Here is a 16,459-nt window from a genome sequence, read left to right on the forward strand (position 1 = left end):
GAAGCTTGTGGCAACGCAAGATCCTTAACCCGCTGAGCGAGGCCAAGGATCGAACCTGCATCTTCATGGATACTAGTCAGATTCTTAACCCACTGAGCTACAGCAGGAACTCCTCAACTTCCTCTGCTGTACCCAGGTCTCCCTCCACTTCCCTCTTGCCTCCTGATTCACATGGCTGCCTTCCTGTGACTTGCTGGTCTCCCTTGTGGTATGCTGGGCCCACCCTGATCATCCAGGATAATTTCCCCACCTCAAGAGCCTTAATTTAATCACAGCGGCAAAGTCCCTTTTGCCATGGAAGCATTCACTGTTTCTGAACATTGGACTGTGCATATCTCTGGGGGACCACTATTGAGTTGACCACACCCACGGTCTCAGATGAGGTACAGTGAGTCCCCAAGGCCGTGTGGGCTGAGGGGGGGAGGTGTCAGAGCTGGCTTGCAGGCCCCTCTGTTGGTCTTCAGAGGAGGTTGCCCCCAGCCCCCACTCCCCACCATTCACACTGGCCTGGCTGCCTGTCCTTGATGGTGAGGAGTTTGCAGGAGAGAAAAGAAACAGCAGCCACAGGCATCCACATTTCCTTCCCAGCCACTGTTTTGGGAGAATGAGCCAGTGTTTCCTTGGAGAGAAACTTCCTAGATGGTTCTATCTGATTGTTTCTGACAGGTCTCTTTTTGGCCAGTTTACAGCAAAAGTCTTACACTTTGTCTTGGCCAAAGTTTTGCTGTGTCACCTGTGATGTGGGGTCAAAAGAGCCTTCTGTGAGCTGCCTGGGGCCAGAGCAGAGGGAGCTGGGGGCTGCAGATAAGATAGGAAATTCCCAGTTCTTTGTCCTCTTCTTGGAAAAACGTGGTCTTTGTTGCAGAGATACTGTGTACCCTAGCCCTAGTGCCTGCACCCCAAAGCTAGAGAGGTACTAAATATATTGTGAAGCCACCAAAACACCTTCTCTTGACCTCCAGACTGACTCCGCTACCCAGGCCAGCAGCCCTCATTAATCTTCATTGCCACAGGTGATGTTAGTAGCAATAACACAGCAACCATTTACTGAGGGTCTGTGACACGTTGGAGTCTTAAGAAAGTGGTTAAGAAACAAAAGATGGTGGTTAAGGAGCACCCTGGTGGCCTAAAGGTTAAGGACCCAGCATTGTCACTACTGTGGCTCTGGTTTGTTCCCTGGCCTGGGAACATCAGCATGCTTCAGGTATGGCCAAAAAAAAAAAAAAAAAGGTGGTTAAGGAGTTCCTCTCGTGGTGCAGTGGAAATAAATAAATAAGTAACCATGAGGTTGTGGGTTCAATCCCTGGCCTTGCTCAGTGGGTTAAGGATCCGGCATTGCCGTGGGCTCTGGTGAAGCTCACAGTTGTGGCTCGGATTTGGCATTGTTGTGGCTGTGGTGTAGGTCGGTGGTTACAGCTCCAATACAACCCCTAGCCTGGGAACCTCCATGTGCCACAGATGCAGCCCTAAAAAGCAAAAAAAGCAAAAAAAAAAAAAAAGGGTTAAGAACATAAACTCTGGAGTCAGCCTGCCTGGGTTCAAATCCCAGATCTTCTTAGCCTCTCTGGACCTTTGTTCCCTCATCTGTAAAAATGGGGCTGATCTTGTATTTCATTAAATCTAATGGTCAGTCAGAATATGCACCATTTCTTTTATGTTCTACAAAGAAAGAAAGGTAGTACCCAAAAAACTGTGACCTGTCAACAAATGCAAAACACATTCTAATTTCAGCGATGTTAGTTACAATGTGAGGAAACGTGCATCTTGGAATCAATGAAATAATGAGCAAATACCCACCTCCCGGGACTCTCATGCTTAGGGGCATATAGAAAGGGCTCAGTCCATGTTAGCTGGTGTTGTTACTGTTGTCCCCATTTTACGGATGAGGAAGCTGAGGTTGAAATCACTTCCTGAGGTCACCCAACAAGCAGGAAATGGTAGAGTTGGGACTTGGGTTCCCTCAGCTGTGCATCTCTTTCATGGCCAATAACCAGGCACCTCCCCCCTCCCCCCGCCTTGTGAATGAGAAGATGAGAGAGAGGTCAGCAACAGGCTGGCACCATGGCTGTGTGTCGGTGAGTGGGTGAATGAGAAGATGAGAGAGAGGTCAGCAACAGGCTGGCACCATGGCTGTGTGTCGGTGAGTGGGTGAATGAGAAGATGAGAGAGAGGTCAGCAACAGGCTGGCACCATGGCTGTGTGTCGGTGAGTGGGTCCTCTCCCCTCCTGGTTCCCATATCCTCCCCTGTAAGAGATAAGTGATAACGTGGACCCTGCGGGGCTACTGGGAAGCTGCCTAGAGGTGAGATAGGTCCCACATGCTCAGTAAACCTTCCTCCTCTCCTCCCTTCCCTTCCTACACCCAGCCACAAGGGGCTTTTAGGGCACTGGCATTAGCCACAGAAATCCTAGTCTCAGAGCTGTTGCCCTGGATACTTGGACCAACTTGCCTGACGACGATCAGAGCTTTGGCCACCCTGGACATCTGCCTAATGTCTGCTCTTGCTCAGAGCTCGACACCTCTGATAAACATCCTCTGATAAATGACTGGCCAGGCGCAGCCAGGCCTGGAGCCCCCCATTCCCCTATAGACACTGCCCCTCGGGAATGTGTGAAGCATTTAGAAATGGATCCCTGGGGGGTCAATATTGGCTTAGATTCTCAATTTCAGCACCGTGTATTGATTGTTCATCCTTTCCTCACTGATTTTGTTTTTTTGTAATTTTTTTCAAAGGGTAACTTACCTGCCAAAGTGTTCAGATGCTAAGAGCATAGCCTGATGAATTTCCACTAAACATACATCCGCATAATCAGCACCCAAATCAAAGTACAGGACATCGCCTGCTCCCAGCTCCCCTCAGGTCCTTCCCAGCCTCCCCACTGCCCAGGGTCAGCTCTATGCTGACTTCTAGCACAGGGACCAGTTTTGTCTGCTTTTGTACTTTATATTAATAGAGTCGTTCAGTGTTGTGTGTGGCTTCCTTTACTCAACATTATGCGCATGGTTTTGCAGTTAGCAATACTTGGCTTAGTAACAAGTCAGTACAAATATATTTTCTTATACAGATCTATCATATTTATCCATTTTTTTCTGTTGATGAACATTTGGGTAGGTTCCAGTTCAGGGTTATTATGAATGGGTTACTCTTAATTTTCTAGGGTATTCTAGCATAGTCATGTCTGGGCGAATCTGAGTACACATGCCTGCTGGGTACTTACTTAGGGGAGGAATTGCTGGTTGTGGCTTATTTGTATATTTCACTTTAGTAGCTATACCAAGCTGTAGTCATACCAATTGACATCCTACTGGGCAGTGTGTGTTTGGCCAGCAGTGCCTAGTGCCATAGGGTATTGAGAGAAGCAAAGACGTTAGCAGCTGCCGCTGGAAAAGAGGATGTATGAGCCCGGGGGAAGGAGATGGGTGGACATTTGGATCCTGTGACTTCTGCACAGTTACTCTGAGTCTGGGAGCCTCCAAGCCTGCTGCAATTGTCTGCTCTGCCGTCTACAGTGGGGATGTGTTTCTCCTGGACTCTGGTGTGGAATGAGCCTAGGTGGCTGTTCAAGAATGGAGAATCTGGGGGAGGGAATCCACCCACAGTCTCTACCATCCTGAATATTCAAATGTCACTATGGTCTAATTGGCTCTGCAGCCCACTGCCCCCTCCCCCACCTTCCTGCCAGCAGCCATGGCAAATGCACTGCCTGAAACCACAGAGGGAACAGCTTTGACTCTTTGGGCAAACTTGGACAGGTGAATCAGCTGCCTGGGAATCCCACCACCTGAGGCAGGTGAAGAGATGAATCTTAGTCAAAGATCATGGGTGATTGATTATTGATAGCATGGTAGGTGGGTGGATAGACAGATAATGGACAGATAGATGTGTGTGTATCAATATATAACATATATATGTATATTTTTGCACACAAGTGTGTGTATATGGTCACCATTTTATTGATCACTTACCATCTCTCATAATAGCCTGCATTTCACGAATATTTGCTATGTGTCGGGCATGGAAAGTTGCCTAAACCTTTATACACCTGATTTCATGGGATTCATCTAAAACACTTTGTAAGGCAAGAACTCTTGGCCTCATTTTACACATAATGAAACTGAGGCTCAGAGAAGTTAACTCACCTGCCAAGGGTCACACAGCCACTGACAAATCACAGTTCTAACCCAAAGAGTCTGACTCCAGGCCCCCATTCTTCTAACCACTGTGCTCCACTCCCCACCAGCAAGTTCTCTCATTCCATCCTTGTACTAACTCTTTGGATAGGTGTCATTAGATCCCTTTGATAGAGAGGAACCTGAGGCTCAGAGAGGTTAAGTAACCTACCCAAAGATACACAGACACATAGTAAGTACAGAGCAGAGCTGGGATTCAGACAGATCTGATTCCAGAGTTCTGGCTATCACCACATGATCTCAGCTAATTCTGGCCCACAACAAAGGCTCAGTAACTACTAAAGGAATGAATACAAGGCCTCAAATATTTTAGCAATGAAGTCACAGATTAAAAGAAAAAATTTAAGCCATTATTTTGACAGAGATGGAAAATGAACTTTCCTAAAGTCATTCCTTCTTCTTTCAGCCAGTGTTGGATGCTGTGAGCCAGAGGTGGTGCTAAGGGCTGGGAATGTTATGGTGGATCTAGAACTCAGGCGTTCACTCATTCATTCAGTCGCTCCTTCATTCTTTGACTATTTAGAGAGTGCCTGGTCTCTGTGTGCCAGGAATTGGGCCCAATGCAGAGGAAAGGGGTGAATGAACTTCCCAGCAATTAAATGAGCTGGCGTTACTGTCACTATATAATGTCCTTTTCTGTCTTGTCCTTCATGTTGAACCGCTGGACCTCGAAATGAATGCAATGAAGCTGAAAACAATTTGAAAACCCTCCATCTAGAGGGGCATCTGGTTGTGGGGGGTGCTGTTATTGGTTTATACACCCCCATCTAAAGGTCTGAATACATCGTTCACTGAAGGTACTTAGTCCACACCAGCTACTGCTTTGCTGGTCTTTCATCACTGTCCCCACATATCAGTGGCTCCTGGCAAGTGGGAGCTGCTGGGACAAGGGGCTGGCGGAGTGCCGCTTGCATGCTGAGGATCCCAGAAGTTTTCGGTTTACTCTCAGATTTCCATCTATGAGACCCTGGGTTAAACAGTATATGGCAACTCTTCTTCTGGACCAGGCTAGACTCTGCAGGTGTCCTTGGGCACTGGGAGGAGCTGGCAAAGATCTTGAAGAACCCCGAAGACTTTGCTCCCAGACCCTCATCTCATAAGAGCAGAGGTCCTGTGCCAGGCTTATTATCTCATAGGCATAATGGTGGCATGTCCACACACGCCCACTCTCTTCTGTGTCAGCTTCAATAGCTCTCATGAGTGGCCCTTCTCTTGACAACCAGCAATTAATTTTGTTCCTTTGTTTTCCAGCCTCTGCAAGGGACGGACACTCTATTCTGTGGTGAGGGATGCCAAGATCGTCCTGGATGTCAACAAAACGAGGCAGATTGCCCAAGAAATTGTGAAGGTACCATAGTGTCTGGGACCTCCTCCCTGAACCTTAGAAAGACCCCACCCCCTCCTGAGACTCATGGTCTGGCTGCAGACCAACCATCTGGGCTTAAAAGAAATCAAACTTGACCTGAAAAAATACCAGGCCATGTGTATGTAAGAATTTTGCCAACATCCAACCACTAGGTGTGGTCTACCCATGTTTGGTTTCTATCATGATGATAATTGGATGTGTACAGGGGTGGGGGGGGTCTTCTCATTGCTGGAATCCTTTACCCTTCAAATCCTTGAATTCCCATGAATTCCCAGCTCTCTCCACAACTGCTAGAGAAATATCAAATTGTCAGATGGTGGTTGGGATTATGAAACACACAGAAGAAACATCCTGTGTTTTCTGGCCAGTGCCTTATTAGTAGTCAGTTGTATTAGGTTTTTATTTCCCATTGGAAATGTCAGGACTGAGCTGCAAAAAGAAATAAAAATATGACTGCTCATTTAAGGCAAAAAATTTTAAAAAATATAGACAGTCACCCTTGAGCTTGATAGCCAGTAAACCCTTCTCCATGTTCTCGGGTATCATCTGTGATATGTCTCTTAAGGAGCTTGGTGATTTTCTGTAGTGGCCTGGGTTAAGTAGATCTAAGGAACTGGTCTCCTGCAGAGCCATGATTTTGCAAAGAGGAGGTCGAGGGAGGTGGTTGATGGGATTCCTTTCTCTGGAGACCTCTTTTCAGGTTTGTCCCCACCCCTTTCCTTCTAGGGAGATCTTCCTTTGTTTCTTCTTCAGGAAGCAGAAGAGCTTAGATGGAGATAGTTTTATGGTGGTCTGAGGGTGACTTGGGGCCCCTACCTGTTCCCTCCTGCTATGCCTTCTCCACCCCACCTGCAGACATTGGCGTTCGGGTCTCAGATCCATAGCTGCTCAGCATGTGTGGTCTCAGTGGAAAGGCACAGCATGTGAACCGTGAACCCAAGCCAGGCTGGTGGCCAGCACACAAGTATTCTCTGGCAACTCCCCGTGTCCTTGTTTCTTGCAGGGCATGGGCTATCTGCACGCCAAGGGAATCCTGCACAAGGACCTCAAGTCCAAGAACGTCTTCTATGACAATGGCAAAGTGGTGATCACAGACTTTGGGCTCTTCAGCATTTCCGGGGTGCTGCAGGCTGGCAGGTGAGAGGTGGTAGAAGGGCCCAGAGGGCTTCTTGACAGATGAGGGTCAGGGCATGGGAAGTCACCCAAATGGCTTTAGTGACCTAGACTCAGTGTTGGACCTGAGGTCCCTTAGCTGAGCAGCTAGGCCGCTAGGCCCATGATGCAATGCTGATGCTCTGATTTCCATGGGGCCTGTCTTGGAAATGGCACTTCTGAATGGGCACAAATCATCCTAAATCCTGCAAGGTGCTTGCCCTTGAACTTCACTGGAGGACTCTCTCCTTACTCCATGTGGAGGCTGGAATCACCTAAGAGCTTCAGTTCATTCATTTTAGTACAGCAGGAGTATAGTTGAGTGCACAGGATTTAAAGTCAGACCCACCTGGGTGCCAGCTTGGCTCTGCCTTCAGCTTCCTGCAAGAGAAATGATGGGCATGATGGTGCTTACTGTCATGGGTTCTCAAGAGGGTAGGGTAAGATAAGACACAGCCAGCATCCGCACAGTGCCCAGAGCACATCAAACACTGCAAATATTAGCTGCTCTGGAACTGTTGTATTTAGTATGAATTTGCATTCATCTCCCTAGTATCACCCAGGAGGATCATTAACCATTGTTAACTAATTAACTCTCAGCCACCGCTCACCCTAGAGCAAGCTGCCTTGAGTTGACCATGGGAAAAACAGTCTGATCCCAAATAAATAACCTATGTAATCCAGAAGGTCTACCCTTTGTGACTTTTACTTGGAGTGTGTGCACATGCATACACACACCCAAACTTTAAACCTCTAATCATGCCTCTCATAACAAATGATGCACCTCTCCAGAAAGGGCAGCCCCCACCCTGTTTCTCTCACTGTACTTCTGTCTCTGCTGCCTTAGAGAATCCCGGATCCCCCTGAGGAACACTCCAGGACCACCCTACCAACAAAGTAAATTTTGTTCACTCTCTACAGCACCTTGAATCTCAGACCATCTGAGCTTTGGTGACGCCTGATCTAGCTATTCCTATGGGATGCGGTAACAAATAGAAGCTTAAGGGTTTTTCGTTTTTTTCAGATTTCACTCCACCCTGGGAGATCCATCTCCAGAATGATGTGTAGTCCCTAAGATAAGCAGTAGACAGGAAATGAACAGATAGATTCATGAATAGATAGTTGGAGAGAGTTGTCAAGTCAGAACCCAAGAAGCCAAGAACCCACTTGGGTTCCGGTTTGCTGGCTGGGAAATCGCTCCCTCCCTGCTAAGGGCAGAGAAAGCAGTTAGTGATGGCACCATGAACCCCAGTGTCTGTGTTGAGACTAGAAGAGGCTTAGCAGGTTTTCTTTAACCTGATTCAAGGCCCTATTGAAAAAATCAGCTTCCTCCATCCCAGTGGCACGTCCATACTTGTTTATTCTCCTTGCCCATAGCTTCTCCCCCAAGTAGAGGAAAGAGGGGCAGGGCCCCTGATTTTTTTTTTTTCCTTTGGATTCATGATTTTCTGAGGCCACTAGGAGGAGAAAAAGCAAAGGGAAATAGAATGACCTGCAGCTCATTCATGGAGGCTCAGTGTCGACCAGAAAGGGAGTTCAAATCAAGGGCAAGGTGGCTTCTGGCCTTATCACCCAAACAGCAGTCCCTCTCACCCTGTCCCATCCTGGCTGACCTCGCAGACCAGTTAATGTCGCAAAAGGCCAGGAAGCCCTTAGCACCACCGCCCAACCAGAAGTCCGATTCCTTGTCTTCCCAGGAGTAGCCATCTGTGGCTTCCTGTGCTTTTCCCCCCGTTGCAGTTCTGTGTAGGGCTTAGTTCAGAGTTGTGCTCCCAAAGGATGCTATTTCTCTAGGAATTTATGTAAAATTGTTATCAGGAGTCTAGTCACTGGAGTTTTAAAGACTTGTGGTCAAATGGATCTTCATTCTCTCACTTATTACCTCTGTAGCTGTGGGAAGGTCACTTAAACTTTTTGAAGCTCTTTCCTCACTCATAGAACAGGGGTGATAACATGAGAATAAAGTGGGATGGATAACCTGGTATATGGTAGGCACTCAGCAGGAATTCCTTGCCTTCTTGACCGTCCCTCAGTTAGACCTTAGGACATTGGCAATACTGGGTGCCCACAGGAGGGAGATCAGCCAGGCATGGGGCAGGGGTGGGGGTCACAGTAACGTGAGCAGTTCTGAACATCTGCTCAGAACTAGATGCCAGGGCTTCCACTGAGCCCATTCTCGGCATTGCCTTGCATACAGCTGTTCTGCCATCATCCAGAAAAGGTGTCATCTAAGATGCTAGGGCAATCATGCCAGCCACCCACAGACTTTTATTGATCGTGATGACCATCATGAAGATGATTTGGGTTGGTCACCAGCAGGCCCATCACCATGGGAACAGGACACCCCAGGGCATCTGTACCAGGCCTGGTGCCTGGTCCCTCTCAGGCATGTGCTCACGTCCACCCCAGGATGGTGGTGATCAAGTGGCCAGCACTCTTCCTCCTGGCCCAGCCCTGAAATTCCAAACCTCCACTGCCCCTGAGAGTCAGGAAGAGGCGAAAGGGCCTGTTGAATGGGATGGGAACTGGGAAGTTTGCCCTTCTGGCAGCAGCACCCACCCACCTGCCTGGTCAGGCCAGGAGAGTAGTGGTGGCCCAGGCCCCAGCCCTCTTACTTCGATGACCTTCTTCCTTTGAGCTGTAATCTCAATTCCACACCATTGGCAACAGCATGGATGCAACTAGAGATTCTCATACTGAGTCAGAAAAAGACAAATACCATATATCAGTGGAATCTAAAATAGGGCACAAATGAATCTATCTCCAGAACAGAAACAAACTCATACACCTAGAGAACATACTTGGGGTTGCCAAGAGGGAGGGGGGAGGGAGTGGGATGGACAGGGAGTTTGGGGTTGGTAGATGCAATCTATGACATTTAGAATGGATGAGCAATAGGGTCCTGCTGTATAACTCAGGGAATTATATCCAGTCTCTTGGAACAGACCATGATGGTAGATAATATTTTTTTAAAGAATGCATATATATGTATAACTGAGTCACTTTGCCATACCGCAGAAATTGGCACAACATTGTAAATCTATACTTTAATAGAATAATTAATTAATTTAAAAGAGTACACAATAGAAAAAAATGCCCGTAGGGAATGGTAATGTCCAATAATGATGTGGCCCTCTTGGCTGATCAAGCCATTCTCCTTTTCATCCGTGCACCAGCCAGGTGAAGGCCAAGTGCCTGTATCCATGCTGCAGATGGGAAAATGGTCTGCTCAAGGGCACACAGCTAGTAAGCGACAGATGGGTCCTTAAACCCCTGCAGGTGTCCCTGATTCTAGAAGCAAGAATTCACTGAATGCTGCCAGTGCGAGGGCCGGTTAATGGACTGGAGTCCTCTCTTCTAACAGAAGACGTGTTCTATCAAGTCCACTGTGTAGAGCACCTGTGTCACTCAAGCTGAAAGACTTGAAATTTGGACTGTTTCCTTATTCTGTGCATAAATTAGAACAGTGATTTTCAGTCTGGGCTCTCCCACCCCACCCTACCCCAGGGACATTTGTGATGTCTGGATACATTTTTGGTTGTCACAACAGAGAAAGGGGTGCTACTGGCATCTAGTGGGTAGAGGCCAGGGATGCTGCTAACCCCCCTACAATGCACAGGACAGCCCCACCACAAAGAATTCTCCAGCCCAACCATCAGAGCTCAAACTTCCAGGGCCTCTTCCTTCAAGGTCCTCTCCCCACCCCCACCCCACTTCCGAGTGTGATCCACAAGCTGACTTCAGGGAAAATGTAAACAAACGTTTTTTATCTTAGTTTTAAAGGTGTACTAAAAAAGGGCTAGTTTCCATTTATGGTCATGTTAAAAAAATAACCTATTAAAATATATATAAATAAAAAATCCATTAGTAATAAGTAAGAGTCTAGAGCAGCCCTTGCAAATATGGTCGCCATATAGAGCCATGTAATTGTAACTGAATTAAAATGAAACAAAACTAAAAGTTCCGTTCTTCATTTGCATGGGCTGGTTTTCAAGTGCTCAATAGTCACAATGGCTAGTGGCTGCAGAGATGGAGATGGCAGAGATGGAGAACACTTCTCTTGTCATGGAAGTTCTGTTGGACAGCACGCTCAAGAAGGTGTTCAAATAGAGCAATAATCATGAGTGTGGGATAAGTATGAGTGCAGTTAAGTGAGCAGTGCATCACAGTTTACCTAACTCAAAGCTTACGCTAGAAAGTCTGTAAAATCCAGCCATCCCCAGGTTCCCAGAAGGTCCCCCCACATGGTAGAGGATCTGGTCCTTCACGATGTCACTCTTTTTTTTTAATTATTTTATTTTATTTTATTTTTTCCCGCTGTACAGCATGGGGATCAAGTTACTCTTACATGTATACATTTTTTCCCCACCCTTTGTTCTGTTGCAGTATGAGTTTCTAGACATAGTTCTCAATGCTACTCAGCAGGACCTCCTTGTAAAGCTATTCTAAGTTGTGTCTGATAAGCCCAAGCTCCCAATCCCTCCCATTCCTTCCCTCTCCCGTTGGGCAGCCACAAGTCTATTCTCCAAGTCCCTGATTTTCTTTTCTGAGGAGATGTTCATTTGTGCTGGATATTAGATTCCAGTTATAAGGGATATCATGTGGTATTTGTCTTTGTCTTTCTGGCTCATTTCACTCAATATGAGAGTCTCTAGTTCCATCCATGTTGCTGCAAATGGCATTATGTCATTCTTCTTTATGGCTGAGTAGTATTCCATTGTGTATATATACCACTCTTCCGAATCCAGTCATCTGTTGATGGACATTTGGGTTGTTTCCATGTCTTGGCTATTGTGAATAGTGCTGCAGTGAACATGCGGGTGCATGTGTCTCTTTTAAGTAGAGTTTTGTCCGGATAGATGCCCAAGAGTGGGATTGTGGGGTCATATGGAAGTTCTATGTATAGGTTTCTAAGGTATCTCCAAACTGTTCTCCATAGTGGCTGTACCAGTTTCCATTCCCACCAACAGTGCAGGAGGGTTCCCTTTTCTCCACAGCCCCTCCAGCACTTGTTATTTGTGGACTTGTTAATGATGGCCATTCTGACTGGTGTGAGGTGGTATCTCATGGTACTTTTGATTTGCATTTCTCTATAATCAGGAATGTTGAGCATTTTTTCATGTGTTTGTTGGCCATCTGTATATCTTCCTTGGAGAATGGTCTCTTCAGGTCTTTTGTCCATTTTTCCATTGGTTGATTGGTTTTTTTGCTGTTGAGTTGTATAAGTTGCTTATATATTCTAGAGATTAAGCCCTTGTCTGTTGTATCATTTGACACTATTTTCTCCCATTCTGTAAGTTGTCTTTTTGTTTTCTTTTGGGTTTCCTTTGTTGTGCAAAAGCTTGTCAGTTTGATTAGATCCCACTGGTTTATTTTTGCTCTTATTTCTATTGCTTTGGGAGACTGACCTGAGAAAATATTCATGATGTTGATGTCAGAGAGTGTTTTGCCTATGTTCTCTTCTAGGAGTTTGATGGTGTCCTGTGTTATATTTAAGTCTTTCAGCCATTTTGAGTTTACTTTTGTGCATGGTGTGAGGGTGTGTTCTAGTTTCATTGCTTTGCATGCAGCTGTCCAGGTTTCCCAGCAATGCTTGCTGAATAGACTTTCTTTTTCCCATTTTATGTTCTTGCCTCCTTTGTCAAAGATTAATTGACCATAGGTATCAGGGTTTATTTCCGGGTTCTCTATTCTGTTCCATTGGTCTTTCTGTCTGTTTTGATACCAGTACCACACTGTTTTGATGACTGTGACTTTGTAATATTTCTTGAAGTCTGGAAAAGTTATGCCCCCTGCTTGGTTTTTCTTTCTCAGGATTGCTTTGGCAATTCTGGGTCTTTTGTTTTCCATATAAATTTTTGGATTGTTTATTCTAGTTCTGTAAAAAAAAAATGTCATAGGGATTGCATTGAATCTGCAGATTGCTTTGGGTAGTATGGCCATTTTTACAATATTGATTTTTCCAATCCATGAACATGGAATATATTTCTATTTCTTTCATGATGTCACTCTTGATGGTTTGCAATACACATCCCACTCTCCCTGTGTAACTGGCCCCTTTCATTGGAATCTTGAATCAGTGGAAACCTTGCAGGAGTTCAAATTTAAGGCTCCAATAGGTAGCTCTGTACTCGCGAAAGACTTACAACATGAAGAAGGAAGCCAGCATCCTTTCTCTTCTAAGAATTTCTCCTAAGGAATAATCACAGATGTGGATGAAGAGATAGATTCACCATATCTATTCAAGGATATCCATTGCAGCTTTGTTTATAATGAGGAGAGGGGGAACCACCAAAGACCCATCAACAAGGGGTTTGTTATGTACAATTTAATAGATACATGGGGTAGCATGATGGGTCCCAACTACACTGATATTCTTTAGCTTTCTAGAACACCCCAAAAAGGGCCTGCCTTGGGCCTTTGTCCTAACTTCCCTTCTGCCTAGAATATTCTTCCCCTTGTTCTTATGGCTGGATCCTTTATGTCATGAAAGTCTTAGCTCACTTTTTACCTAAAGTAAGTGCCCTCTTATCTTTAACACAGTCTCCTATTTTAATTTTCCCTATTTATTTAATTTACTTGTCATCACTTTCCCTTACTAAAAAGTGCAAGTTCCAGGAAGACAGGGACTTTGTCAGTCTTGTTCACTGCTATATTTCCAATGCTGAGAACAGAGCCTAGGCATAGTAGGTGCTCATAAATACAGCCAATCCTCATTATTCACGGATTCCATATTTGTGAATTTACCTGCTCACTAAAATGTATTTGCAACCCCCAAATCAATACTCATGGCACATTCACAGTCATTCGTGGGCATGGACAGGGAGGTGAAAATTTTGTCTCAGTTGATGCACATGTTCCCAGCTGAATCCAACAAGAAGATGCTGTGCATCCTTGTTTCACCTGTCACTCAGACAAGCAAGGGATGGAGATGGGACGGGGTGGTGCAGGACAAGAAGCTCCAGTTCTGGGGCCAGTTGGATAGGTTGTGCAGTTCTGCCCCCTGGTAATGAGGCAACCTCAAGCAAGTCACTTAATATTTCTGAGCCTCATTTTCTCTTGTGTAAAATAAAATAGGCTAGGATGAGTTTTTGTTAGGATTTAAGAGTAAAATCTATGTGAGATGCACGCATATGTGTATGTGTATATATGTTTCTTCCAGGGGCAATAACTCCGTATTCACTAATTCAGTGTTTACTGAGACTTTAGAGAACACAGTTACCATGAATAACAAGAAACAGCTGTATTTGTTAAATGAAGATGGAGAACAGGGCTCCTCAGAGGCAAAGGGACACAATGATGGTTTGGGTGTTGAGTGTCTCTCTCCAGAACAGCCTTCCCTGGGCCTCCCACTGAATCTTGCCCTCAAGTACAAGGTCAGGCAGTATCTGATGGGGACAGAGTGAGGAGGAACACAAGAAGGCAGAGGTGGTCCAGGGACTTGGGGTCAGTGCTAGGGGACTGGTGCTCCTTAGTCTGAGCAACAGGGCTCACTCCGTGCTTTGCTTCTCCAGGCGTGATGACAAGCTGCGTATCCAGAATGGCTGGCTGTGCCACTTGGCCCCGGAGATCATCCGCCAGCTTTCCCCCGACACAGAGGAAGACAAGCTCCCCTTCTCCAAACACTCAGATGTCTTTGCGCTCGGGTAGGTGGCCCACCCTGGTCTTCGAGAGCCCCAGCCTGGGCAGAGGGGAACTTCCCCAGCATTCCATTAGTGCTTTTGGAAGGGGCCAGGCACCTGTCTGTGGGGACAAAGGTGACTGGATTTCTGGGTGAAATTGGGGAGATCTGAGCGGCCTGTAGTAGAAAGAGTGACCCTAGCAAACCTTCATGCCTGGTTTCTTTTTTTTTTTAACTCTTCCTTTTCATTTTATTTTATTTTTTTTATTTCCCCAATACATTTTTTTTTCTACTGTACAGTGTGGTGACCCAGTTGCACATACATGTATACAGTCTTTTTTCTCAGTCCCACTGTTGGGCATATGTCTGGACAAAACTTTCCTTAAAAAAGACACATGCACTGGCATGTTCATTGCAGCACTATCCACAGTAGCCAAGGCATGGAAACAACCCAAATGTCCATCTACAGATGATTGGATTGGTAAGATGTGGTATATATACACAACAGAATACTACTCAGCCATAAAAAAGAATAATGCCATTTGCAGCAACATCGATGGAACTAGAGACTCATACTGAGTGAAGTAAGTCAGAAAGAGAAAGACAAATATCATGCCTGGTTTCTAACTGATTATGTGACCACAGCAGGTTACCTGACTCATTCATTCATGTGATAGCTATTTACTGGGTGCCTGTTATTAACAAATTACAAAAACATGGTGGCTTAACATGACATTGATTTTCTCAAGTTTCTGTGGCCAGGAATTTGGGAGTGGCCTACCTGAATGGTTCTAAGCTGGCTTAGGATCTCACATGAGGTTGCAGTCAAGATGTTGGCCAGGGATACACTCTCATTTGAAGCTTTGACCAGCTGAGGATCCATTTCCGAGATGGACCATTCACATGGCTGTTGGCAGGAGGCCTCAGTTCCTCACCACACAGGCCCTTCCAAAGGCTGCTTGAGTGACCTCACAGCATAATGGCAAGAAGCTGCATTGCTTTTGCAACCTAGTCCCAGAAACTGTGTTGTCACTGTTACCACATTCTATTTGTCAGAAGCAAGTCAGTAAATCAAGCAGAGGGGAATTCCACTCCACCTTTTACAAGAGGGCATATCAATTTGTGGACGTTTTCAAACCACCAAAGGTCCCTATTCTTTCTGATATAGTGGAAGACAAACAAGGAAACAGCTTTTTTTTTTGCAAAGTTCAATGACAAATGCTATGCTGAGGATAAACACAGGACTGTAGGAAAAAAAGAAGGAACTAAATCCAAGCCTGGGAGATCAGAAAGGGCTTCCTGAAGGAGGTGACTCTTGCAGGAGGAACCTATGTTAAAGATTGAGTATAAGTAGTCCAGGTGAGGGTAAGGCAAAGTGTTCCAGATAGAAGGGACATGTGAAAGAGAACAAATTGCCCACAATGGAGAAACATGGGGGGGAGTGAGGAGGGGAAGAAAGGAAGCTGATGGATGGAGAATCAGAAAAATGAGTCTAGGGTGGTGAGATGAGAGGCTAGAGAGGAAAGAAGGCACTCTTACAGAGACTTAGAGGCAGAGTTAAGGAGCTCTTCTACAGAGCACCAGGGAGCCACTGATGGTTATTAAGAAGTCACATCACACTTTGAGCTTGAGAACAATTACAACTGTGTCAGAAATAGAAAGGAGAAGGACAAGACTGGGGCCAGATGACCAGTCCAGGGGGAGATGCTGAGGTTCTCTGCTCAATCACTACCAGTGGGTGTGAGTGCTGGAATGGGACATAAAAAAGCAGCATTTTGGGGGTGAAAGTGATAGTGCTTTATTGTTGTTTGAAATGTGGGTGGTGCCAGACAACTACCTGAAGCAGCTGGGTAGAGGGTAGTGTCCTTTACCAAGTAGAGACCCTGCTCTCCACCCCTACTAGAGATGGACAGGGTTGTGGCGTACAAGGAAGGCAAAGAGAGAGAGCAGGTGTGGACACTGTGAGTTTGAGCTGCCTTGGAGATGGACAGCCAGTTGCAACTGAATCTATGTTTTAAGTTAGGGAAAGAAGCATTGAGGACTTGTCAGCAAAGAAATAGGAACTGCAGCCTGGGATAAGAATGTGATGTCCTTGAAAGTACAGAAGAGGGGCGTTCCTATTGTGGCT

The 16,459-nt window shown here is 45.8% G+C and overlaps 1 protein-coding gene across 4 annotated transcripts in view; it reads left to right on the forward strand.

The window, feature by feature from the left end:
- Positions 1-16,459, forward strand: part of KSR2 (kinase suppressor of ras 2) — a 414,659-nt gene that overhangs the window by 385,763 nt on the left and 12,437 nt on the right. For all 4 annotated transcript variants that reach the window (XM_005657319.3, XM_021073978.1, XM_021073979.1 and 1 more), the window contains 3 exons: positions 5,444-5,540; positions 6,562-6,695; positions 14,225-14,356. In XM_005657319.3, coding sequence (XP_005657376.2) covers positions 5,444-5,540; positions 6,562-6,695; positions 14,225-14,356 — 363 coding nt within the window. The remainder of the gene's footprint in view (positions 1-5,443; positions 5,541-6,561; positions 6,696-14,224; positions 14,357-16,459) is intronic.

Source organism: Sus scrofa, chromosome 14 (genome assembly GCF_000003025.6).
Source record: "Sus scrofa isolate TJ Tabasco breed Duroc chromosome 14, Sscrofa11.1, whole genome shotgun sequence".
Taxonomy (NCBI): Eukaryota; Metazoa; Chordata; class Mammalia; order Artiodactyla; family Suidae; genus Sus; species Sus scrofa.